Consider the following 26,185-nt stretch of genomic DNA (forward strand, 5'->3'; position numbering starts at 1 on the left):
CTCTGCCGGCTGCGGGATTTGAACCAACAACCTTCTAGTCACAGGCACAGATCCTGAGCCACAGAGCCACCGCTCCGCCCCCTCATATGCACCCTCATCCCTTTCAGTAAAAAAGTGTCTCCTGTTCAGTTTCGAATGCATGTTCCTGTAGTTTTGACTTAGCCTGTGGTTTGTATTCACACAAAATACTCGTTTCTAAGTGAGAATGCACTGCCATTACCCTTGATTTGCATTTTCCTCAATGATCTCATGAGTAGAAGTCCTCTTGTATTTCAAAACAGCCCCTTTAATAGTATGGTTTAACATTTATGTCCCCTGAATGAAGGCTGTCACTTTGTATTTATTTGCATTATACTGATAAATGCTTTTAATCATTTTTTTCTTATTCAGAATGTTACACTGTACCTATTATTTTCATTTAGTGAAGATGTGTCCTATTTTAATATGATGTGAACTTTAGTAGAGGTGTTTTGGCTGCTCTGCAGAAGTTTTTCTAACTGTTGACTTGTATCGTGGTTTTTCTGCCTGTTGAGAAATAGTGGTCATGAGTTTCCTCTTTCCTTTCCCCTAAAGCATATAAGGAAATGAAATCCAGTATTTATTGTGTACCAGAAAGTTAAACTGGTTTTCTTTGTCATGAGCTTTTGTGGAGCTGAAGTTCTGTCATTTTCCTTGGTAACTGAAAGATTGACCTTAGTAGAAATTGACTACTAGTACAGACTGATAGGCAGCATTAATTATTTAACCCATAGTATTAAGCAGAAAATAACTTTCTGGATATTTTAAGATACTTTTGGGGAGTAAAGGGTAGTACTCTAAAACATATTTAACCCTATTAAGCATTTTTGTAATCCCCATAGAAGGTTCCAGAGAAAAGAGCAATTGAAATAAAAATGTAAAGATAGCCTTGGCTCTCCTGGCTTGGGATTGATTATCACTTTTCCAGTCCATTGTCATCTGTATTATATTTTGAGAATATAGCTATAAATTCAGTTTGAAATGAAATATTCAGAATACATTTAATTTGGTTACTGACATGATTCAGTCAGTGTTGATATAACATTGTGTATTTATTTTGAACTTACACTGTTCTGTATGCTGTGTTGTGCTATTGCAAAGTGTTTCGTATTAACTTGTATCAGACTCTTTCAGGATCTCATGTGTCAGTTGGGTCTTAAGGAAATAGTAGTAGTTAATAATCTCCATTCCTGGTTCCAGACCCTACAACTTTTATGGGGAACTCAAACCCTCCAGTGGTTCAAGACATTTGTAATTGGCCAACTAAGCCCATAACTGATTCAATTAAATCATTAAGAACTCAGGTGGAATGAAAACCAGTAGACCTTTTGGCTTTTCAGTAATTTAATTATTTGTATTAAATTATTTTGGTATTATAGCTATTAATTCAGTTTGAAATATTACATATAAACTTGAGTCAGTTTCTGTGTTTAGAAGGAATGTCTTCCTACTGTTTTTTTCTATTGTTACAAGAATGTTGCTTCTGTGCTCATCCATTCAAATGCATTTTCCCATTTCCTCTAATGAATGTACACAGCTTTTTTACTTTACACACCATTCAAATGGCTCTAAATTAGTCCACAGACCAGGTAAAGCTACAAGTATGAAAGTTCTTTATTTGCCAGGATTTTTTCCTTGTGATGCAGAAGCTGGAAACGAATCCATGAAGTACAAAAAATAAACATTTACAACAAAACTGTCCCAGATGCATACAATTCTAATGACATTTCTTATTGGTATACACACCTACTGTAGTTCTTTTCACAGTTTTCAACAAAATATAAATAAATTAATGAAAACATTTTCACAATTGCTCAACATTCAGACACTTCAGTCACAATTATTATAATAAAAAACATAAATATTTTGTCTAAAAATACAGGCTACAATAGTAAAACCCTTTTAGACTGAAGATAATTGAAATTTGAATAGACTCACATTATGTGCAAATGGTTACTTTTAGAAATTCTTAAAAAATGAGTGCTCTTTTTCTTTAGCCACATCAACATCACAGAATTTCAGTGGTGTCACTCTTCTTTCTTTGATGACTTAAAACATAGACCTTGTTGATTTGCCTTAGTTTGAATTAATGTCAAACATAAGATAAGATTTTTTTTCTCCTTATTAGCTTTCGCTAGCTCATCCACAAAGTTACACAATAGTTTGAATGACTATTGTGTGACTTTAAATCCATTAGGTCTTGTAAAAAAAAAGTCCCACAAATCCAGAAAACTTTGTCCCTTTTAGTGACTAGTCATAAGAGGTGATTACCTCCGTTACTAGTACTATTAAAGGTGAACGCTAAATTACTAAAGCAAACCTATAAATGGTTAAAGGTCAAATCTATTATTTTTATCCAGGTCTTAACACCTTGACTTAAAAATACTGCTCAAACCCACAGGAATTTGAATTGCGATTTGACTAGGTTTGGTATACTGCCAACAGTGAAAAAATACTTTTTAAGACCACATGTTTAAAAATATAGGATTCAAAATACTTTGGAAAGAGGGTTTCAGACAGACTGGTTTTACTTTTATACAGCATTATACTGTAAGCTTTCTATAGGTTGTTTCCAGTCAAATCTTGAAGATTTACATTCAATTTAAAAGAACGTTCCAATGAATCAATCACTCACCAGGACATGTACTGTAAAGTGCATATAAGAGCGTTTCACTCAATCATTTCCTCTATAAGCAAGATTTTCTGTATCTCTTTTAGACCCAATTTTAATTTGGCATGTTCAATCTGTAATAAACTTTGTATGACCTACAAATGTAAAATAATGTATCACTTCTTGCCACAAGGACTAATACTTACTGTAGAGTCACATTAATTTACACACTAATAAATGTTAAATGGCTTTTTCCTTCATATAACCTAAATTCCTACATTAATGTAAATTTAACAACATTATTGAAAACAAATTTAAAAGCTACACAGTTGGGCAAATTGTAATTGCTTGACCTAGAATGGTACTTAGATTATATGATTATGCTTTATTTACTGTCTCTCATCCTAGCGTTAATCCCACATCAGCAGGGTCCGCTTGTCGGCACGCCCGTCTCCATTTGGTGGTTTGAGCTGACATTGCCATTAAATGCGACCGAGAATACTCCAACCGGTGCGTCGCTCCGCCTGCCATCAGAGGTGGGGGGAGGAGAACAAAGTAATGTATCCAATTCATAGAGGGGAATTATTAGGAGGCATGGGAAATTTGGCCAGGACGCCAGGGTTATACCCCTACTCTTCTCGAAAAACACCCTGGGATTTTTAATGACCACAGAGAGTCAGGACCTCGGTTTTACATCTCATCTGAAAGACGGCGCTTGTTTACAGTATAGTGTCCCCGTCACTATACTGGGGCATTAGGACCCCCCTGCTGGCCTCACTAACACCTCTTCCAGCAGCAGCCTTAGTTTTTCCCAGGAGGTCTCCCATCCAGGTACTGACCAGGCCCACAACTGCTTAGCTTCAGTGGGTTGCCAATTGTAAGTTGCAGGGTGACATGGCTGCTAGCATTATGCTTTATTTACTTATTCTATTAAAACCACTTTCTAGTGACAGCAGTTCCTAAAGCTGGTTTTAAGAGTTCTTTCAAATTATAAGCTGGATAGAATATTTGCAAAAAGTAACATTTTCAGAAGGCCATTTTTTCTAGTAAAACAAATTTGTAAAGGCTTTTTTCTTCATTTTCACTCTTCAGTCACTATACATGCAGCCTTGTCCAGTTCTGGTCTTAGAGGGCTGCTGTGTCTCAAGGTTTCATCTTGGCACATCTTAGTTTTAAACTGCACTTTCATTAAGTCATGAATACCTCCTCCAATTTCTAAAGGTGCTGGTGATTTGAGAAGATCGAACACCTGTTGGATGTAGGGCCTTCTAGGAGTGAAGGCCCTGTGCTCAAAGGGCAGGGACAGAGATCCAGCGTCTGGCTTTAAAAGGCCTAGAAACACAGCGATGCCAAAAGGATGCTTATCAGAACTAGAGAGCTTGAAGAGATGGCTGTGGCTCCATCTCTAGTCATTAGCAGGTACTGTGCCACTTGCTGTTCATAGCCATTCTCCAGAGCAATGCAGCTGTATTCACCAAGGTTCTCTTCAGCTACATTCCTTATCAAGTACAGACACTCCCCATTAGTAACTTGGCACTCTGTCTCATTTTCTTTATGGCGCCAAACATATTTTGCATTGCGAGATTGGACCTGGCAGCTCATGTAGGAGTGGGTAGAAAGAGTAACTTCAACAGTAGCTTGAGACTTTGCATTTGGGATGTTGGAAGATGTTTGGGGTTGATCTGGAGTAAGAAAAAACCAGTGTGTAAATAAAGACAAATTCCTGTTTTTATTCTATCCATTTTAAAAGATGCATAAAGTGAAAGCCTTTCGCAAATCCTTGACATCCGCATTGGTTTTACATTAATATTACTGAATTCTTTCACCCTTTTTTGAGCTTATAAAATAAGATTGTAAATCTCTAAAAGGCAATTTTTTTACTTTATTTTGCAATGTCTTATGAAAAGTAAATGTAAACAACAAATGGCCGAGAATTATACTGCCAGCCACGATGTATTCCAAAATACTTATATGCTTTCATCACATTAAATGGTGTTACAATTATTCAGACATATTTTTTAATGCTGAACTATTAAAATCTCAGAAAATGAGCATCCCTGCTCAATAAAAGCTAATTTAGTACTGGTAGACTTTCTGACAAAAAAAATAATCTGTAGCATTTTATTAAATACAGCTTTAGATATTTCCTCATTTCTGTAAAAGAACCATAAGCAGACTTATTTTATAGAGCCTGCCAAGGTTTTTCTGTATTTGCACAGAGCATCATATTTATTTCTACCTCACCTAAAGCAGTGAAGAGAGATGGAACCATAAAAGATGAAGTAGTATGAGGAACAAATACTCACACATGGGTTGTTTACACACTGAATAATTTCCATAATGGACTTCCTGAATTGCTGACCTGTAATGAAAATTAAAGAGACAGGTATGTAAAAGAACCATTTAATAAATGTTTGAACACTGAATAATTATTTCTGTGACCACACACAACAGACCTCAAAGTCTGGAGAAATCGGGCCATTTAAAATGTTTTTCTCTTTAAATAGTTCAAATGAAGGAATGACTGGGTTGTGATGCAGAAGTGTGAAAAAACACTCGGTAATTTCCAGTATACAAGCAATAGGGGACAGGCCAGAAAACCACAACATAGAAGTGTCTTGAGCAGAAAGCATATTATTTTTTTGCAGGGGGAGGGGGGGGTATAGACTTTCTTTGTGCATGTCACACATGCATTTAGGTGATCTTTAGCTCAGAGCAATTAAGGGGATTTTGCCCACAATAAGGCTCACCTTATTTTCCTAACAACTGCCTTAACATATGAACATTCAAATCTACCATGATTTAACATCCAGTTTAGAAAAACGTGCTTATTGAGGGCATATTACTCCAAATCATAATATAAAATACGAATTTAAAAACAGGCATTCTCCGGCACATTATCATTTTTATCTGTTTTTTTTCTGGAAGTTTGAAATTAAAAATCAATCAAGATGCTACTGTTTTGTATGGCTCTTATAGCTGTGCTGCTTACCACTGTGCTGTTTTACACTCATACTCTACTGGATGTGTTGCTCACTAATCCCAGTAAAGGCTTAAGTTCTGGAGTAGTATATAATGAATGTATTATTTAAAATTCAAGAGATTCTGTTTGTCTTGCTGGATGTAATGAAAAAAAACTTTTTTGAAAAATTATTACAATGTTATTTGACAGTTCTAAAAACTCACTGAATTTTTCACACAAGAAGAAATCAGGAACTTACTCTGTTATTCTTGTGCATTTATCTCCCTTCCAGCCACAGTATGGGTCTTGAGCTAAGACACACAGCTCACATGTTTTCCCATAGTGATCACAGCTTTGCAGGTCAATCTGAACCACTTCTTCAGATGAACCAACATATAGCTTTTTCTAAGAGAAAAAAGAGAACATAGTGACTGATCTTATGAAGTTATTGTAAAGAAGCTTTTAGCTATTCATCCTGATATTTGAATATATACAGAATTGAAACTCATAAAAGTTGCACCGTTTACATTAGTCAAATAACATTTAGTGTTGCTAACCCTTGAAGCCTTCCAGTTACCCTCCAACATATGTAATGGAAAACATAATTCCAGCAGAGTGCAGTAATTTAACAAATATACATTTACAGCAATTCACACCCTTTCTTAAGAGTCCCAAAGTGAGGAATAAAAGTGGACTTTAATTGCAGTGACATGGTTATCTAATTGTTTATTCAACAACAATTTAATAGCAAAGCTGAATAGTCCTAAAAATGGGTTTTAATCTGAGAAATTAACAACCTTTGACTGGCCATTATCTCACCATTAGAAAAAGAAAACATTTAATTTGTTTTAAACAGTTAATTTGATTTAATATTAAGGTTCCCTAGAATTTTGTAACACCACATTACAAGTTAACAATACTTTCACTTGACAATTAGTTACAATAATAAAAAGCTAGTGACACTAACCTTAGCTGAATCCAGAATCATAGACTGAATGTAGGTCTTCTTCTTGAATGGATAGATTTCTGAGATAATGAAGGGCTTACCATTTGCCTCCAGAACTTTGTGCACTGCACCATTATCTACAAAGAAACACAAAGTCCACTGCATTAAGACTGCTAAAACACCTAAACCATTTAACCTTAACTCTGTGAATCATAGATAGGCTGGTAAAGTAAGTAGAAATGTACTGTAGGAAAGTTTTAAGTACAACAAGGATAACTGAATTGTGAAAATTGTGCCCATCATGCCTGGTGCCATCAGCAGTAATGGCATCAATATAACATTATACGATTTCAAACAATATTATATATCAAATGTACATGAATTATATAGTAATGTATTATATTTGTTATATATTAATGTATATAATTATATAGTAATGTTTGTTTCTGCTCTTAATAAAGGTTACAAGTAAAAAAAATATTTCACAAATATTAAATGTAAATCCTTTTACCAGATATTAATTTTATGTAACTTTTTAAAATTAAAGTTTAAATTACTATTTTTATTTCAAATAAGATTTTTAATTGTTATAGAAAGGCATTAAACATCTATAACTAAGGACTGAAAAAGAAAAGGAAGTGTATAGCTATTACATATGATTTAAGCGGTATTTCTGTCTTCATCTGTATTTTCAGTTCCAAGAAAATGTTTGTGAGGCTGAAAAGTCATCGCTCACTCCCCAGTAACAAACCTTTGTGTTGTCTGATTCATTTATTCTTACAGACATATTGCCTGCTTTACTGGAAGTATAAGGTCAAATGTAGTTACAAGAATTACCAACATATTTGCATGAGTTTCACTGCAAGGTGTGAGGGGTGTTAAAGGAAGAGACTTTCTCCAGCATTTTTAACAAAGACCCCTGGGTGTTGGTGTAAAAACATTCAGAAACCCCAAAACCATAGTTTCCTTCAGGTACACCCACAAAGGAAAGTTTGAATTGATATGAAATACATCAAAGCTTCCCCATATGTAGGTCCATGTACTGTATATACAAACTGTGTGTTGTGAACTTCTTACAATGAATCATTGGAAAAAGAAGCCTTAATATACATATCTTCTCAGTTTATTTGAAGCTTCTTGGGAGTCTTTTCCAGATTTAGAGAAGATTTTATTGCTGTACATATGTAAAAAAAAGGTACCACATGTCCATACCAAAAAAATGAAAGAGAAAGACTGAACTGAAGAAAAATAAGAAAATATTACTATATGTACAGTGTGTGAAATTAAGCTGCTTCTTTATAGTCTAATTTCTGTTTAGTTTTAATCTTAAAAGTGACAAATCTTTTAACTTCATCACTTTAAACAGTCCCATGAAAATCTCAAAATTGAGTTCACGTGTATAGTTTTCCTGATTTTTACTAAATGGAAATCTTTAGAACTGCACATTTTCTTGAAATAGTAGATACTGTAGCCTCTCATGCTGTAATGTTTATTTTACATTGTACAGACTGACAATGCAGAACATATTAAAATACATTTGGTTTAGAATTCCATACTCTGTAAAGGGGTAAAACCATAAAACAGACTTTAGACTCAAAAGAGTTATTATCCGCAAGAATCCATCCACTATTTTCTAATTGTATTATTCAATACATTGTTGCAGGCAAGACAGAATCCTGGCAAACACTTTTCCAAACCACAGAAGGCTAAATTAAACACTTCTTTGTGCAAAGTTCTTAATTTCATCTACATTTCCAACCTTCAGCTGCAGCAGTTTAAAAACTCATTCCCAGTCAGAATTATTGCAGATGACAAGCTGTTCATAAACGTTCTTGCAGGTAAATCAGATGTAGAGAAGTATTTGTAGGGTATTTCTCTGGCAATCCTGTCTTATTCTGCAGCTTGAGATAAATTTAGTAAAAGCCAAGGAGCTTATCAAGCATACCTTCAAAGATAAAAAGAGAATTCCTGTATAAGGCAATAAGACTTCAGCATGTAACTCACCCAAAGACATCAGCAAGACAGTGTGTGACGAGTTGGCACGACGGTTCACCACATCCACTTGAATCTGTCTGTAATGTCGATGACTAACCATGAAAGGAGCAGTCTGGTCAATAGGCTTGACCCAATCTTCCATCTCTGGGTTGTCTTTTATTATATTCAGGACGTCCATGTTCAGTTTTGTACTGTCACTAACACACTGAAGTACAGAAACATTTTTTTAAACAGATGCCACAGAAATGGCCTTGTCACACCTCATTTTCATATTTTAGTTGCCACTTTGTCAATTCTTAAATAGCTCCAAAATCAGCAATTATTTTAACCATTTGAATCCCACATTTCCGATCAATAGCTGTTACCCAATATGGCTCACAACTACATGCCTCTTGCTTTTAACTCAGATTTGTCCAATTCATCCTGCAATTCAGGATGGATTAAAGCATTTATCATTATACAGCCCTTTAGGTATTTCAAAAAGTTTCTTTTCAAAACCATGAACCAAGCAGTTTCATTTTTTAAAATCCTTATCATGCCTACCACTAATTTCCTGACAGTTTCTTCAAAGATGTGGAATTTTTAACTGATAGAGTTTAAAAAGCATTTTTAAACAGAGTGTAAATCAGGTGTTACAGAACTTGCAAGTCTGAATATTTAAATGCATGAATAACAGTATTGATAAGTATACAGTAGGTTCTCATCCAGCAACCCACTTACAGCTCAAATCACTTTCAGATCATCTCTCAATTACCTACATGAATGACTAAAATTTTATACCTGTCTCTTTCAGATTAAATTTATCATTAAAAGCCAAGTTACTCTTACAGTCATGCATACAATATAAATTTAAAGAATCGACAAAGCAAAGAAAGAGCTTCAGCTGACAACTTTTTTAAGTCCCACTATTAGCTGGTGAACAGGGCAGGAAAAAAAAGAACAGAATGCAGAAATGCTTCCCTTACCATTCCAGGCCTGGGATTTGGAAGACTTTGTGTACGGCCCTTAATATTTGACTGTGTGAATACACGGTCAATTTCATCCATCATGTAAATACAAACAGCTGTTGCATTCCTAGAAAAGATAATTAACTCTTAAACAGAATGCACTGAGTCATCATAGAAGGCTATACAATAATAATTAGTTACAAGAAAACAAATTGCTTGGTAATACCTTTGCTACGTTTTTACTAGCACTTAGTTTGTACTAGTTTGAACATAATCAATGAGTGTACCTGTAAATCAAAGATATCAAGTAATGTTTCCATTCTTGTATACTGGAGTTGCACATTTTCATTTACTTTGGGTTCCCTGCCATTAATAATTATTGTGTGAAAGCAAAGAGAACCATACAGAGCTATAAACTTCACTCAAGTGTATCCTAGTTATATCTCTTCACCTGTAAGGTGGGCCAATCTCTTATTTCATTTGAAACATTTGATATTTAATTGATTTGTTTATATAGTTAATGTAATCCCTAATGAACACTTACCAGCGACTAGAAAAGAGTGCATACACCTTACTCTGTCTCCAGTCATCTGCATGCAACACAAAGACATCCAGCAGGCGATTAAAGAAAATTTTCTCTGAAGGGATTCCACATGACAGCCGGGTACTCAGAATTGAAGTCCATTTTTTCTGCAGTATATTTTTAGGACCACCTAGATCAGCCTGGCACAGAACAAAATGTCATAAGAGCTACAAGTAGTTGACCTGAATGTTGGTACCAATTCACTACTGTTCATAGTGCTGCACAGTGCTGAAATGGCCATAAGAAATTCAAATGTTAAGAAATTACATATTCTGCACATCCCAAAAGAGGAGTAACAGGAGTAGCAGTGCCCAATTAAAAGAACAGTTTCAAAATGCCAGAATCACTTTGTCATATTCATTAATCTTAGGTAAGTGTAAAATTATTAAAATACTTTACTTTTACGTTCTTAATTACAACAAAAGACCTTGGAATGTCAGACTAATAAATGTAATTGCTTTCAATTAACTACAACTGATAAAATATTTATTAGATTTTTTTCTAATTGCTTGATGTGGATCAATAATGAAGTGTGTGACTAATATTATAGCACAAAACATGCAGTTTATAAAATTTAGAATATTTTACATATCTAGCCAATATTTAATACTGTATATATTAATTGTGAAAAGCAGATGTGTAATATTTTAAAATATTTTGTCCATTTTTTTTATTAACAAGTGGTTCTGTAAGAAATTGCAGTAATGACTAGAGTAGTTCAGTCCTCAATTAAAATACAATTGGTCTTCTATTGGTCTTGTAATTAACTCTAGAGTGACAGACCTGACAGAAAAGATATTTCACATGCTAAAGTAAAAAGGACATTTCTTTGTATCGATATATACTATTACAATTAAAATACTGCTACAACTATGTATTCTGGAGTATTTGACTCAGATACTCAGACTCAGACTCAGTGTCCTCAGATTTGCCATCATTAAATGTTATGAGTTCAGAATGTGCACAACTGGTACATACCCTGCAAATCTGGACGACACGGGAGATCCAGAGATCTGCCTCAGGATGTTCATCCAGATTTTTCTCTCGGAGGAAGGCATAGATTTTGTCTTGAAACCCATCACCATTTCTTCTGCTCAGTGTCATGCCAATATATTGTTGTTCTAAGAAAGGGTGATAAGGATGGTTTTTAATAGCCATGCAATGCAATGCCATGGTTCTAGTTCAGAGGAGATGAAGACATTGGGCATTTCATGCAGATCTTCTTCCTATCACACACAGTTAAAACTATTTATTGAGGTATCTATCTAAGGTGGCACACAGCTAGTAAGTTAACTGCAGTATGAATTCTCCAACACAACTGTAAGAGACTTCAAACACATGTATGTTTTTACCTTCTTGTATGTGTAATGAAACATTTCAAACTCATTATATCATTTTATAGTATTAAATATCAATATTTACTGCATTTTCAAAAGCTTTATGTGTAGTTGTAATAATACTCCGTGTTTCTACTTAGTGGCAGACAAATACCAAAAAAAAGTAAAAAGAAATTAATTACTTTATGGCACTTAGGTAAATTACAGCAGATACTGATTACTATCCACAACCATCCCTATATAATGAACAAATAGATCATAGGTTCAGCATATGGATATACTGTATGTAGGTGGGGGCTTCATATCAGGAAACAATTAGTGATGTAGGTAGAATAGAATAGAGTTAAAGGCAAATATGAAGAGCTCTACAGTTAAACATGCATTTGCGTATACTGTATAAATACATTTTCCAAAACTTAGACTTAGAATTTGTAGAAAGTACCTAAAAATATAAAATCTTAAATATGAGACCATTAATTTGATTTTAATGACTTTCAAAGATTACTGGAAAAGTAGGCACAGCATTTCACAGTTGTAATATTAGGATTGATTTCACTCACCTCCTGTTTTAGGCTGTGCCTATTACTCATGTTTAACCTGACTGAGTGTACACCACATTTGAAAAAAAGGTCTGAGGCTCACCAGTCTTGGGTGAATCTGACCAGACAGATCCTTTCTTCCCCAGACACCTGCGGATTCCTCCCTGATTTCTAGTAGCGTGCCTATTTGCTGTGGAGTAAAGCTCATCATCTGAAAAGAACAAAACAAAAGAATCACTTAGCAGAGCATTGAGTCTCAAACCCTGGAAACAGATGCTTTGGAATTTTGGTTTATGATATTCTATTTCTAAACAAATGTAAATGGAATGAATCTTAATGCCATTTTTGCTAAAATGGTTAGTCATGCCTACAAGTGGACAGTTTTAATGATGTTAGTTAAGAATTTTAACAAGGGTGGCTTTTTTTTGTGAGTAACAGAAGATTTGTAACAGAAATGTTAAAGATTTAAGGGCTAACACTTATAGAATAATTTGTTGATGGTCTCTGCAAAGTTGTTTCTGTGGTGTATGGTCCTCACCATGAGACCAGGAAGACCAGGGGACTGAAACAGGCTACTCAGCCACGTAGTTGATGCCGATTCCCAAACTTCCATGAAGGAACACCTTCAATTGATCACTCGCTACCTAATAAAAGAGCTAGATGACCTCCCCTTATTTGAAATCTCTCTAATGTTCTCATTTTGATTAACTCATGGGCCAGAATGATCTCTATTTTGAAAAATGCAACATGTGAGAGAAAAATGATAACTTAAAATCACAAAAAACGTTCTCTATATAGTACCTTCAAAGAGACCACATAGCAGACATTTTAATTCAGCAACTCACCAACAAATAGTGATGCAACTGGTTCACTTGGTGAGTACGGGGAAGCTCCTGCACCATCGTATATTCTAGTGCTATCACATTTGTCAGATTTGTCTTTGTCCTGTGTAACATTACAAGGCAAACATAGGTATACACAGAAAATTTGACATGTAAGTTACCATGACCATATACTGAATAATCAAATCTACAATAATCCCAAGGATCAGAAATAAAAAAAACACTGCCATTTTTTTATAACTAGAGATTTTTTCAGCTATATTTCAAAAGTTACAATTAATTTTCTTGTTATAAGACTTTGCAATTCATCCACATATGCCTGTTCACATGGAATTGACAGCTTTTGGTATTTATATGCAATACTTCAATATATTACTATTTAAATCTGGAAATATTCTTATGACATTGGCCTTTAATTAAACTACATATATTTAGAGCTAGAAACATGACAACACTTTTATGGGCACTGCAACTAACAGCAGCAGTGAAACAAAATAGAAACCGGAAACAGTTTTCCTCAAGTAACACCTGACACAGCTGTGTATCAACACTGGATTGCACTGACATACTGTGGAAAACAATTTTTTCATCGACAGTATGTTTCCAAAGGTAATGTAGCATTACCAGCTTCAATCTTAAAAGTTTCCCAAAATGTCGATTTCCACCTGTAGCTTGTGCTGGTAAGATCACTATACCACATATTCAAGAGGTGATCTGGGGGACAGTGGGCAATGCTAAATGATGCTAAAATAACTGTATGAATTAATTTCACAAACCATGTAGCAGCATAATGGTGCACCTCCATTTGTTCCACATACAAAGAGGGAATCATTGTTCTTGTACATAATAGTGATGTCATTTTCACATGTATCCTGCATAAAACACAGAGAAAAAAATGAAACCACCAGTTTCTTAAGTTACAGTATATACCACCTGTCTGCTTCTACATACTGTATATACAGTAAACACCATTAAATAGCTCATTGACTACTGCCTGTGTAGATCCATCATTCCCACACGTAGAGAAGTAACGTATTACACCCATTTCTAGATGGTAATGAGTAGATGTGCAGTATCAGTTTAAAGCCCTCTGATAATGTATATGTTTAATACATTAATAGCCATATTGTGTCCAACAGAAAATTTTCAAGAAAGAATGAATTACACAGTAGTAACAGTAAACTTCTACTGTTTATCCATGAGACAATTTTACTTGTGGACTTGCCAGTAATGTTGGTAACAAATGTCAGTAATGGTCATTTCTGATTAAATCTGACTATTTTTATCTAATGCTGTCCAACAGATCCTATGTAAGTCTTATTAGTGTCCTGCAAGCTTCATTTTCAGTCATAGGACAGACTGTAGTAGCTTGTAGCTGTTGTAGCTTTTCTTTTCTTACTTTACACTTGTGACTCTATGATTTTATTTGTTCATTTGATCAGCTGTCAAGAATGAAGAACCATCCTCCCCTGTTTTGTGTGCTATTGATATAATAAAGCATTATTTGTGTATTTCTCTAATGAAAGGAAATGTTATATTTTTCCCATGGAAAGTCCCTTCCAAAACAAAATATAATATGTATTTCAAAAACTTACCACCTTGTTACATTCCTGTTTGAATGAAGGGAATTTAATCTGTAAGGTACAAACAAATGTGAAATTGTTTAACCAGCTCCCCTTTTATTTGATCTTATATAAAGCAGCCATTTATGAAAAATTTAAACAGAGACAATTAGGCAAGGAGTTCATGTAACGTTTATCCCTGACAATATTAATTTTGTTTTCTATGGCATATACAGTAAAAGATACTGGAGAGACTACTGTGTGTGACTAGGATAAAGAAAAAACTTTTAGTACAATGGAAAGAGTGCCAGTAGTGTCATATCATATCAAGCAGTGAATTTTGCTTACAAAAAAAAAAATGTCTGAGCATGATTTGCAAAAAACCAAAGCTTACCTCTCTGGATTGATTCAATGATGTAAAATCGATGTGGAAAAGTTTGTTGTGGCCTCCCACATAAAGCATTTCTTTACTGTCATCAGGCAGGAGAAACACTGTGTAGCTGTGATCCTCTTTGAACTGGTATCTCATGAACTCTCCATCTGGAGAGGAATGGATAGAATACATGAAATATCATTAGACCAAAAGAAATCTAAAAAGAATTTGAAGAACATAACAAATATTTTAACCTACTTTAATGCAAACTGCATTAATTCACATTAAGATTATCCCCGCATATGAAATCTGGATCTACAAATGTAAATGCTTTATATGATTGTAAAATTAGATAAGTGCTGTGCAGGTCATTTATTTGTATGGGCGTCAGGAGCCGCCCATTAAGGGGGGCGGGGGGTACTGTCACGCCCTCTGCAGCCAGAGGGTTCTCCTTCTCTGTCCTGTCTCTTGTTTCCGGTGCTTTGCTGTCCTTCTGGTGTTTCTCTCTATCTGGGGCTATATATTTCTGGGTCTTTCATTTGCCTTCGCTCAGTATTGACGTTCAGATGTCCTGAGACCCAACTAGCACCAGGTCGCCCCACGTCCGCTATCTGAGGGCATAGGTTTCTATACGGCATTTCCTGAACAGCTGAGCCTGGGCTAACCTCCTGTTTCGGCGCTACGCATAGGGTCTTTTACGCTCTCCTGCCATTCCACGGTTCATCCTTCCCGACATCCGTGACAGAATGCTGAGCCTTTTTTGACCCCGCGAGCGGCGCTTTCTGTTTTTTCCGCAGTTTTTTTTATTTTTCTCTGGGCGTTTTTTTCAGTTCTTCTATTCTAATCGCGGGATGCTACTCCTGACTTCCGTGTCTGTGAGCAGGTCATTCTGTGTTATGCCGTCCTGACATACACTCCTGAATACCTGGCTTTCCTCGGGTTGTCTCTCCCGGCATCCGTGATTGAATGTTGAGCTGGCTCTCCCATCCTTATTGCTGGATACCACTCCAGTCTTCTGTGTCTGTGAGCGGGTCCTGTACCTGGCTTTCCTCGGGTAGATCACTCCGATATCAGTGATAGGATGCTGAGCTTTTTCCTCTCGCTTTCTAATTGTTGAATATCACTCCGGTCATCCGTGTCTGTGAGCGGGTCCTGTGCCTGGCTTTCCTCGGGTTGTCCACTCTGATATCAGCGTTAGTTTGGTGAGCCTTTTGCCGTTCCTCCATTCTTTTCGCTGGATATCTCTCCGGACATCCGTGTCTGTGAGCGGACTACGGTCTGGCTTTCCTCGGGTTGACCACTCCAATATCAGTGTTAGAATGTGAACGTGCCTTTTGCCCAGTCTGCAGTATTTTTCCCCGGGTATTTTTTTTTTATTCTTGTTTTTGCCTGATGTTCCCAGGGATGTCTCCCTGGTCTCCCAGGTTTATGTTTGTTGTGGTTTGTGCGTGTGTACTTGTCTTTTTTGTTTTAGTCTCCGGAGCTCTACTCGACCCCCACTTCCTCTACCCAATAAAAGTTTATAGCCTGGAGGAGGGGGTAGCTCTCAGCCGTGGACTCCCGGAGGTTTCCTTTCAGTTAAATTAGGTTTTTCCTCCCCCAAGTGCTGTGCAGCTCACTTATTTGTATGGGCGTCAGAAGCTGCCCATTAAGGGGGGGGGGTACTGTGACGCCCTCTGCAGCCAGAGGAGGGCGCTCCTTCTCTGTCCTGTCTCTTGTTTCCGGTGCTTTGCTGTCCTTCCGGTGTTTCTCTCTCTCTGGGGCTATATATTTCTGGGTCTTTCATTTGCCTTCGCTCAGCATTGATGTTCGGATGTCCTGAGACCCGCCTAGCACCAGGTCGCCCCACGTCCGCTACCTGAGGGCATTGGTTTCTATACGGCATTTCCTGAACAGCTGAGCCCAGGCTAAACCCCCTGTTTCGGCGCTACGCATAGGGACTTTTATGCTCTCCTGACATTCCACGGTTCGTCCTTTCCGACATCAGTGACAAGGACAAAAGACAGGGTAGTTGAGAGGAGGCATGGGGCATGTGAAAAAGGAGTACCAAAACTCTGGAAGAACTGGGAGAGAGGATTAGAAGGAGACAAGTCTGTCATTAAGAGAAATGGGAAAGTGTGATTCTAGTTTCAGCATTTTTTTGTCTCTAATTTTTGTTTTTTTTCTGTAATAGGAGGTCCAAAACCCCGTCTGTGAGGACGCAGATGGAGAGATCAGTGTGATCAAGGCCGTTAGAGGTGAAATGGGAAACTATGGGGTTGGAGAGATCGTTGATCCTCGCAGCCCTGACATGTTCCCTGAAATGGTCTTCCAGTCTCCACCAATGTAAATAGCTGGGCATTTTCTGCAAGAGATGCAGTAAATAAGGTTGCTGGAAATACATAATGTTATCTGGGTGAACCAGAATTGTCCAAAGGAAATGCCCTAGCTGGTCATTAGACCTACTTGAACTTCTTCATTACAGTATATCCTATATACCCTGTATGATTATATTCACTTCACAAGCCAATTTAAGGTTATGACAAAAATATCAAAACTTATTACTAAATCTTATTTTCTCTGTACTATCTACATCTTTGTGGAAATATTTGTTTTCAAAATATGTAAAGTAGCAATAGATTTTTTTTATTTGGATTTGCATTCATATTTTGATGTAGAATTTTAAATTCATACATATGGGAGCTGATATTGTCTATGTCAACAATGCATGCTAAAGGATTATTTTCTTTTTAAATAAAACATTATAAACATCACAATTATCAGTTGACTAGCTGTGAAGATTGATAACAAACTTCTCAGTGGCAGCACAGTTTTAACTAGAAAACTAGAATGTACTACATGTCACTAAACTGACAGTGGCCTTGCCTGGTGGTAAGGACAAAGCCTGAAACTAAAAATCTTCTTTATGAAGTTTCTAGTTCTGCAGCATACAGCAGCAACAGTATCACTTCCATTTTTATTTAAAATGTTTCATGAGTACATCCTCCAACACAGAGAAAAGAAGAAATCAAAACTTCTAGTGCATCACAATGGAAAGGAAAGCAAAACAATTATTTCACTTAATTCACTGTTTGACCACATCTATGTAACTTTTCTTAAGGCTGTTGAGGCTCTTCTAGCTGGGAAAAAAAATTCAACCTTAACAGTTCTCAAATTAATTACTTATCAATCCATTCTAGAGCATGCTGTTGGTTTTTCAGACTAGTCTCTATCTCTTTCTGCTCTGCATGCAGCCTGAAAGATTCCAGTAATTTTCATAGAAGGTTTTCTGTAAGACAACTGTAAGTACAGTAGTGCCTTCCAAATACAGTACAGTATGTTGGATGCTGAAGTGATTATTGAGACCAACGATCCTTTCCAACAAAACACAAAATAACAAAAAAATAAGCTTATGAAATGTAAATATTTCTATGAGTAGCTTGCTTGAGGATTCTTAATATTCCCTGAAATCTATGATCAAGTTTAGGTTTCCACATTTTTAGGTATAACCCCTCAAACTGAACGCACACAGCTTTGAATAATTTAATACCATACTCCGCAATGAAAGGAAAGTTAACAGTACAATAAGTAAATATATCTATTAATATGTGAGAAAACAAATACAATGTAACTCTCATTTAGTAAAGAATAATGCTACCCATTGCAAAGCTCTGTTAAATATGTTTATGGGAAATACAAACAGTTGAAAGAATGTGTGACTTAGACTGGTTTGTATTGCATCCTTCATGCTAATGTTTCCAGATGCTTTTTTTTCGTAAAAAAGCAAAGTTAATTTGAATTATAATCTGTTAAACAGAAGCATTTTAAATAAACACAGTTTTTAGTTCAAACATAAAATAATCACAAAGTTATCTTGGAGGAAGTTCGTCATGTGAAAAGCACAGCACCTAACCATGGTCAATGCTTCAAAGTAGCAAACATAGCTGTATTTTGTGATCCCAGGAAACATTCAGCAAAAAAATGAATAAAGTACCTCCAGAAAGTAAGAAGGCTCCAGCACAAGAACATTCTAAGTGTGACTACTCAAACCAATTCAAAAAGTTACCAATACCCAACAAAGACACCTGAGAGCAGATAAAATGTTTATATAAGGAATCTGGGATAAGGAATCTGACTGAGGCATTCTGTACAAGGTGCAGATTTGATTCATAACTATAACATAGCTACAAAGGGAAGATTAACTGGGCTGTCCGAAATGTTTTTAACTGGGTGAGATATCAGCAATCTCTTGTTTATCATGTTTAACTTCTTAGTTTTTGTCAGACTGAAAAAGACAAATGAGAACTATCAGCTCATCCAGCTGTTAATGCTCTACTGACAGTAAAAGGCAGATATTCCTCTTCCTTTAAAAACATTCAGTCAGGTGTGCCTCAATAAATCATTCCATGGAGTTATCCCAAATACAATTTGTTTCCCAGTGCCTGGAGTACTACTTGTTAAATCTATTCCCATTTCATTTCCAGGACATTTATCTTTCTATTGGGTTACATTCCTATCTAGAAACAAAACACTGAGATTAACTACAGTATACCAGAGTTTTCAACATGCAGCACATCGGTCACATGATTTTCATAATCCAGTATTAATTGAAGTCATGACAAGAACAAAGCCTTGTTTTGACATTTAAAAAACTGCATCCTTTTGATTTCTAAATAATAAAGGAGCAAGAAGGAAAGGCATCTTATCATTGTAATCTAGACATTAATTAAATAAACTGCAGGGTGCTTCTCAAAAAGAATAGGGGTTTTAACCCCGGTGTCCTGGCCAAATCCCCCCAGTCTTTCTCAATCATGGGTTCCTAATAATCCCCATCTTTGAGTTGGCTTCATCACTCTGCTCTCCTCCTCACTGTTAGCTGGTGCGTGATTAGTGTACTGGTGCACCATTGCTTCCATCGCATCACAGGTGTGTGCTGCACATTGGTGGTGGAGGGGCATCACAATTGCCTGTAAAGTATATTGAGTGCAGTGTCCAGAAACGCGCTATATAAGTGTAAGGAATTATTGCTATTAACTAAGATTGTGAAGTGTCCTAATAAAATGCTGCATTGATATGATATGAAAACATTAAAATCAAGAGCATCTATAAGATACTCTCTTCATGCATATATTATTTGACAAAGTCATATGAGAGGACCAATTCCAAACCAATGTTGAAACAAAGACCCACCAATGCAAATGGAAACTTAGAATGAGTACATGATGTGTAAATAGGAGAATTTCCTTGCTCAAACAAGGAAATGGAAATTGGTGAAATAATTTCCTGTAAAGTTCACTCTTAATGTTAGCATATGACACTTCAAAAACATTTAGATAGTATTTTAATCTGGGAAAACATCTGTTAAATGCTGTTTAATGTAGGCAAATGAAAGTTATTACATGCAGACACCAAAACCATAAACTACAAGAAAAGGAAAATACTGAGCTTGAACAGGCTTCTAAAGAAAAAAGACTTTGGTGTTTATGTTGACACATCATTTACATTTTATATTTAAATTTTCATATCACTTTGTCTAAAGCAATAAAAAGGAAAGGCAGTATTATAATTCATTGTTAAAAGTACAGGATTTAAATGAAGGGATAGTATTTTAAAATTGTACTAGTTAACCTCATTTAGGGTATTCTGAAAAATGTTATGTTACAACATTCGAAAAATATTTTGTGTCTCTGGTATCAGTTCAGAGAAGAGCAACCAAGTACATATTTGCACTTAAGGGAACACCTTCCACCGATAGGCTAAAGAACTAAACAAATATTAATTTGCTTACGTTATTATTTTCTGTAGTGATAAAATACATAGATCATTTATATCTAACTATATGGACGAGTCACTAGTAATTATTCACTTTACTCATGTTGCTCTTAGTAGAATAACGCTGCCCTTCTCTCACAAGATATTACATGTGGTTATGCTGATAAGTAGTGTCTGGTACTTGTATTTTATATTATGTGGCCCTGACCAAACGGGATCAGCCAAGAGAGAGTGTTAGGAGTTTTTTTTTATTCGAGCTGGAGTAGACTGGCTAGCCAGTGTGTGGGACTTGGTGAGTTATGTGTTAGCTTAAGATGTAGCAAATGATGCTAGGTTTTTACAGGTTCCAGACAGTCAGGTTGCATGGTACTTTTCCATTCCTAATAGTGAAAAAATGAACTGTTAAGGAACAGGAGTGGTTTGCTAGATAACGGGCAACAGGAGGCGATAGCACTTGGAGGAGGGAGGCCGTGCCTGATACAGTATGTACCAACAGATGTACCAACAGTCTCTAGACTTTGCAGAGAAAAACATGGTGAAATTTTGGACGATTTTTTTTTTTTAAAGGACTGGATGCTTAAGTTGACCCATCAAAGACTCATTCTGACCCTTTCCTAGGCTTAGGTTAAAGTAAAGGTAAGACTGAGTTAAGGCCTCGTGGGAGTGAATCATAGGGAAATTATGGTGCTTAAGAGCTGAGAGATGTATAGGCCCTATGAAGTAAAGAGAGAGAGCACTCCACACTTGAATGAACATCCTAAAAGAAAAGGACAAGAGCTGGAGAAGGAAGGAGATCAATAGCATGATCTATGATTCCAGAGGTGGTCATGCAGTAGTGAAAAAGACTGAGTTTGGCCACTTAATAAAAAGAAAGCAAACCGGCTATGCTGGTTTATACAACATTTTATTGTAGTCTGAAAGCCAGTATTGTAATTGGGAAGGTGACCTATGTATTGGACAAGGAAATGTCCAGAGTAGTAGTGTTGTTGAGTTCCAGTGGAACCAAGTTTAAACCAGCCAGTACTACTTCTTGACTGGTAGGCTGACTAAAGTGTTTTCAGTCTTTATCTGGCATCTGTAACTTATAGGTTTGTTCCATGCTGAAAAGAGAAGAAAGAAAAAACAATGTCTGGGCTGTGGAACCTTCTTTGGGTGTAAGCCTACTGTACATCCAAAAAAGGCTCCACAGCCGAAACGTTGTGTTTTCTTTCTTCTCTTTTCAGCATGGAATAAACCTATTACTTGTTCCTTTGCAGTCTACGCATGCTGATGCAGCTCCCCACCTGAACTTTCTGTCATTTATGATTTCTTCAAGCCTCTTCAAGATGCTCAGAAGCTCACGTTGAGTGCAGCCTCTTTCCACTGATTTCCCTCCCTTTACTTCTTTCTGGCTTTTAATCTCCCTTTGTTTTCTATAACTGTCCTATATTTGTAAGTACTAGGACTAATAAAGGGGATAATACAATACAATGTCATAGAATCAACAACCTCTGCTATCTAAATTTAGATCTGAAAACCTAAAAACTGAAACAACACTGCTATGAACTAAAAATGCTTTGATGAAACACCTTCTGTGCAGCAACTTTCCTGTGATGACGTTTTTTAAATTATTACAATAAGCCAATTATTCTAGTGTATCTAATTTATAAACTCTGCTTCCTTGCAGTACTTCTATACTTCTACAGCGCTGGGAATTCCACGGATTATCGTGTATTAAATATATTTAGATTAAATAGAATTACATTTTTTCTGGAGTCTGTCACTAAGAAGACCCTAGACAGTTACATAATCTTACTGTAATTACCTAATGTTCAATGAGATTTAATAGGAATAACAACATTATTGATTTACAGTAAAATTGTGTGTTGTTGTTAGATTAAAATGAGAAGCGTGTCAATTTGGCTTTATAGCTTGTTGATAGCTGATAGTGTTGTTTCATTTGGTAGAAAAACGCATATTTTTTTCTAAACAATAATGTTTTTTTCCTCATATTATCCCACTCTTAAAGATTTCATATCACAAATGGCATAACGACGTAAAGTGAATTATTTACTAGAAAGAACTTACAACAGTCATGTTTTTTCAATGAGCTTAAATGTATTGAATTGAACGTACAGACAACCTTCACACAAATTTAGTAGCGCTCCGTACTTACCCGTCGCGTGTAAAACCACCCTCGGTGTTTGATTGTTATCCAGTGCTAGCAGAAGAACTAGATTGAAATAAAAAGGTATAAAAATACGCATTTGGCAAATCATTATCAAACGTGCCTCAAACTCTCTGCCACGGACAGATGTACTGTGCACTGCTATTTAAGTGCCCAGCCCACATACTGTACAGTAGGAAGTAAGCAGGAGGCGGGCGCATACTATATAATGTTCCATTACAGATCTAAAGAATATTTGTAATTAAATACTTCGATGGATTTTACTTGCTTCACTTGCTGTGTTAGTTCATGATAATGTCAACGTCACAATTATTTTATTTTGTGGAATCCCTAACTTCATGACAATGAAGACTTTAAAATAAGAACTTAAGCCTGCAGAGCAGAAAAGCATCATAACACCAGCAGCATCATTTCTAAAAGCAGTTTCTGGAAAAAAATCAAATTTTAGCATTGATTCCAATTACTTACAGTAATTCCTAAGACCCTGAAAGGCAGGAAAATTCAAATGAGTCATTTGCCAAAAGAACACTGTTGTAAAACAACCGTTGAGAAAACAGGAAAAGAAAGTTCTCCCTACAGTAAGCTGTACTCTAATTTAAAGCAACTTTTAATTCCTAATCAGATATGTCACAAGTGCAGTGGAAGTCTCAAACAAGCTATCCATAGCAGACATTCTGGCTTTGACCAGTGGTCAAAGCGCACACTCTGGCTTCTTTTAATAAATATTAAGATCCTTGAACAAATTAGCTACAAGTAACCAAATGAGTTAGATAGGCTGAATCTAGCTGGGCTGAACATAAGGTTACTTGTTTGTAACCTTGTGATAATTATCATTGGCAGTGACCACACTGGTTTATTTTTCTCACTGCTACCCACATGATGTTTGGTGAGAATTATATTCTGTTGATGAGTTTTGGGAGACCATAGTTCCTGGTTTTAACTTTTTAGTCAGGAATCAAGCAATGAGTTTGCTCATGTAGAAAACAACATTCAGATTATTTTTATCCCAGCAATTATATTTTTTTCTTAATTGTGATGCAGACACCTTTTGTTGTCATTATTAAACACAATTTTGACATTTGTTTTTACAATTGCTCATCTCTTCTGTGTGAATGACAGTAAAGTAATATGTTAAAGAAAGCCCTTTGTATCTACATTTTTGTTTTGTTTTTGTATTTTGTTAGAATGATCAGCGATGGTGCATCCCAATGGAGATGTTGTTTATGAATTTAAAAAATAACAACATAACCAAAGGATTTTAATAGTCAGCTTCCGTTTCAGCACAGAGACCAGGAACCCAATCAGCTTCTCTTGAACAGCACAGCACATTGTCTATACAGTACGTGAGTACAGGGCACGGAGTGTATGATGGAATAACAACCCCTTTTATATAGTTATACATTAATCCTGTACAGCACAGCTGTGTCCTGAGGCAGCTAGGCGCACATAAAAGTGGAGTTCGTCATCCCACATGAACAAGCTGCATTTTTTCAGTGTGCTGACATCCACATGATTCATAGCCCACTAGAAACTACTGGTCTAATCTACCACTGTTTTCTTTTCTTCCCAATTCACAAACCTTGGCCTAACATAATATCTTCTTGAGCCTCTGACACACCAGGTCATGAGAAGGAAGGGCATTGGTAGGCTGTCAAACCCAGGTAACAAATACTAACTACTATGTGGCGAATATAAAGAGTATGACTCTATGGGGAAATATTCCCTTAATGGAAATGACACGAGTGAACAAAAAGTTAAGCTATGATGATAAATTACTGTAGTATCACTCACCTTGATCATTAATGCACAGTCCCAAGTATGTGTGCACAGTAAAAACTAAAATCTTAGTATTTTATACAGAGTATTCCTGGCTATGAGAAAATCCATCCATCCATTTTCTAACCACTTTTATTAATTCAGGGTTGAAAGGGAGCCAAAGTCAATCCCATCAATCTATCTGTCTCGAGACGTGGGCGTGAAGCAGGGTAACCCCCTGGATAGGACACTAGTCCATCGCCGGGCATACACAGACATACTGTAAACACACTCACATCATGGCTAATTTTCCCAGAAGGCAATTAACCTACCAGCATGGTTTTGGACTGGGAAGAAGAATTTGGTCAGTAATCAAACCCGTATTAATTATAATATATGTAATATAATAATTTAATATTATAATTTAATTTAATATTTCTTCAAAATATTTCAAAGAATTTAGCTTCAGTAATTTGTAGTTGTAGACATTTTTGTTTTGAAAAAAAAATAAACACCACATCCTTTTCCTGTTAGTTTGGAGAAGTTAGGGCACATCTACAGTATGTACAATATCATGGGACAAAGGAGTTGTGAACAGGGGGGGAGAATTTGGATACTACTTGAAAACGTATTGTGTTTAGAGATAACGAATATCCTTGACTTGAAAATAGTTCCTTCCTCAGTACTAGAACTATGAAAACTGTAAGACACTCAAGGTTGTGAACTTTTAAATATTTTCAGGCTTGGATTCTACTCTTCTGTATTTTTCAAGTTCTACTTTACACGCTGTGTCTTTTAATAGATCTAGATCTTCTCAGAGCATCAACAGAACAAAAACATATACCAGAAAATGGGAACAAAGTATCAAATTGCAATTTAGCTGACTGAAATGTGTGGGTTTCACAGAAAAATGAAAATAAAACAATTGTGGTCACATTTCAGTAAATAAACTAGAACGGTGAAAGAACACAAAGTTGAGGGTGACATTAAAGTATAAAAGTTATGAATTGTCACTAGGTCTTACTTTCCTTATGTTGTAAAACTATTGATACTGTTTGTATTGCAACACTTCATCACAGTTGTTTGGGCTTGTTTGATTTTGTCATCCAGAATAAGAATTTCCACACACAGGAAGAATGCAATAATGCAAAACGCATTGTTAGATGACATTCTACCACAGGGCACGCACAGACAAATGTCCAAACACGCTCACATAATAAACACATTTTTCCCATTTTTATAATGTGACCACCAAATATGTTTATAATATTCTAAATAAGCCTTAGTAGTGCTTTATATGTTTGTTATACTGTATATATTCTGAACCAGCAGTGATAGTTAAAGAGGTCTAAACACAATTTTCACACGTCTTTTCACACAAAGTCTTTCCTCTGGCACAAACGAAGATCAAACACTCGGTCTCTTAGAAAACAAGAACTACTGTATGTTTGCCACAACTCAGCAATGCACCTGACACACTCTCTAATGGCACACAGTTGTGCTTTGTTAAAAAAAGATAAAAAATCTATTGTCCACTCATTACTTTCTGGGAAATACAGTTTTGAGCCGCATAGTGAAATATACATGGCTTTGCAGCTAGAGGTAAAGTAAATATTAAAGAGCATACAGGTCTTTAAGAATGGCATACCCCACTGTTGCTGTTAGGTGCAGCTTCCTGTGAGTCAACTGTGTTTCATGACAATATACAGAGATAGTATTTAGCAATACACTTTTGAATTTCATCAAAACATTTCTTATTTTGTCATAACCATGTCAGTAGTCACTGAATTCCATGGA

The 26,185-nt window shown here is 36.0% G+C and overlaps 1 protein-coding gene across 1 annotated transcript; it reads right to left on the reverse strand.

Annotated features, from left to right (window-relative positions):
- Window positions 1–1,614: 1,614 nt before the first annotated feature.
- On the reverse strand, window positions 1,615–22,774 carry LOC148831658 (semaphorin-7A-like). The gene is made up of 14 exons (XM_088922023.1): window positions 22,622–22,774; window positions 14,737–14,882; window positions 14,376–14,414; window positions 13,557–13,652; window positions 12,784–12,883; window positions 12,042–12,149; window positions 11,041–11,183; window positions 10,024–10,202; window positions 9,498–9,606; window positions 8,542–8,737; window positions 6,559–6,674; window positions 5,851–5,996; window positions 4,936–4,991; window positions 1,615–4,311 (listed from the first exon to the last, which is right to left on the reverse strand). Exons 1-14 carry the CDS (start codon window positions 22,722–22,724, stop codon window positions 3,962–3,964), a joined length of 1,887 nt encoding a protein of 628 aa, XP_088778149.1. The 5' UTR covers window positions 22,725–22,774; the 3' UTR covers window positions 1,615–3,961.
- Between the last annotated feature and the right edge of the window lie 3,411 nt (window positions 22,775–26,185).

The sequence above is a fragment of the Atractosteus spatula genome, chromosome 7 (genome assembly GCF_055471065.1).
Source record: "Atractosteus spatula isolate fAtrSpa1 chromosome 7, fAtrSpa1.hap1, whole genome shotgun sequence".
Lineage (NCBI taxonomy): Eukaryota > Metazoa > Chordata > Actinopteri > Semionotiformes > Lepisosteidae > Atractosteus > Atractosteus spatula.

What these genes read in the sequence shown, in the direction of transcription:
- LOC148831658 (XM_088922023.1), bottom strand. Translation starts at nt 22,724, where the DNA reads ATGATTTGCCAAATGCGTATTTTTATACCTTTTTATTTCAATCTAGTT. An exon ending in AACAGGAATGTAACAAGGTG is followed by an intron (nt 13,653 to 14,375) that starts GTAAGTTTTTGA and finishes TGTTTTATGCAG; the next exon opens with GATACATGTGAAAATGACAT. An exon ending in AAATGCACAAGAATAACAGA is followed by an intron (nt 4,992 to 5,850) that starts GTAAGTTCCTGA and finishes TTTTCATTACAG; the next exon opens with GTCAGCAATTCAGGAAGTCC.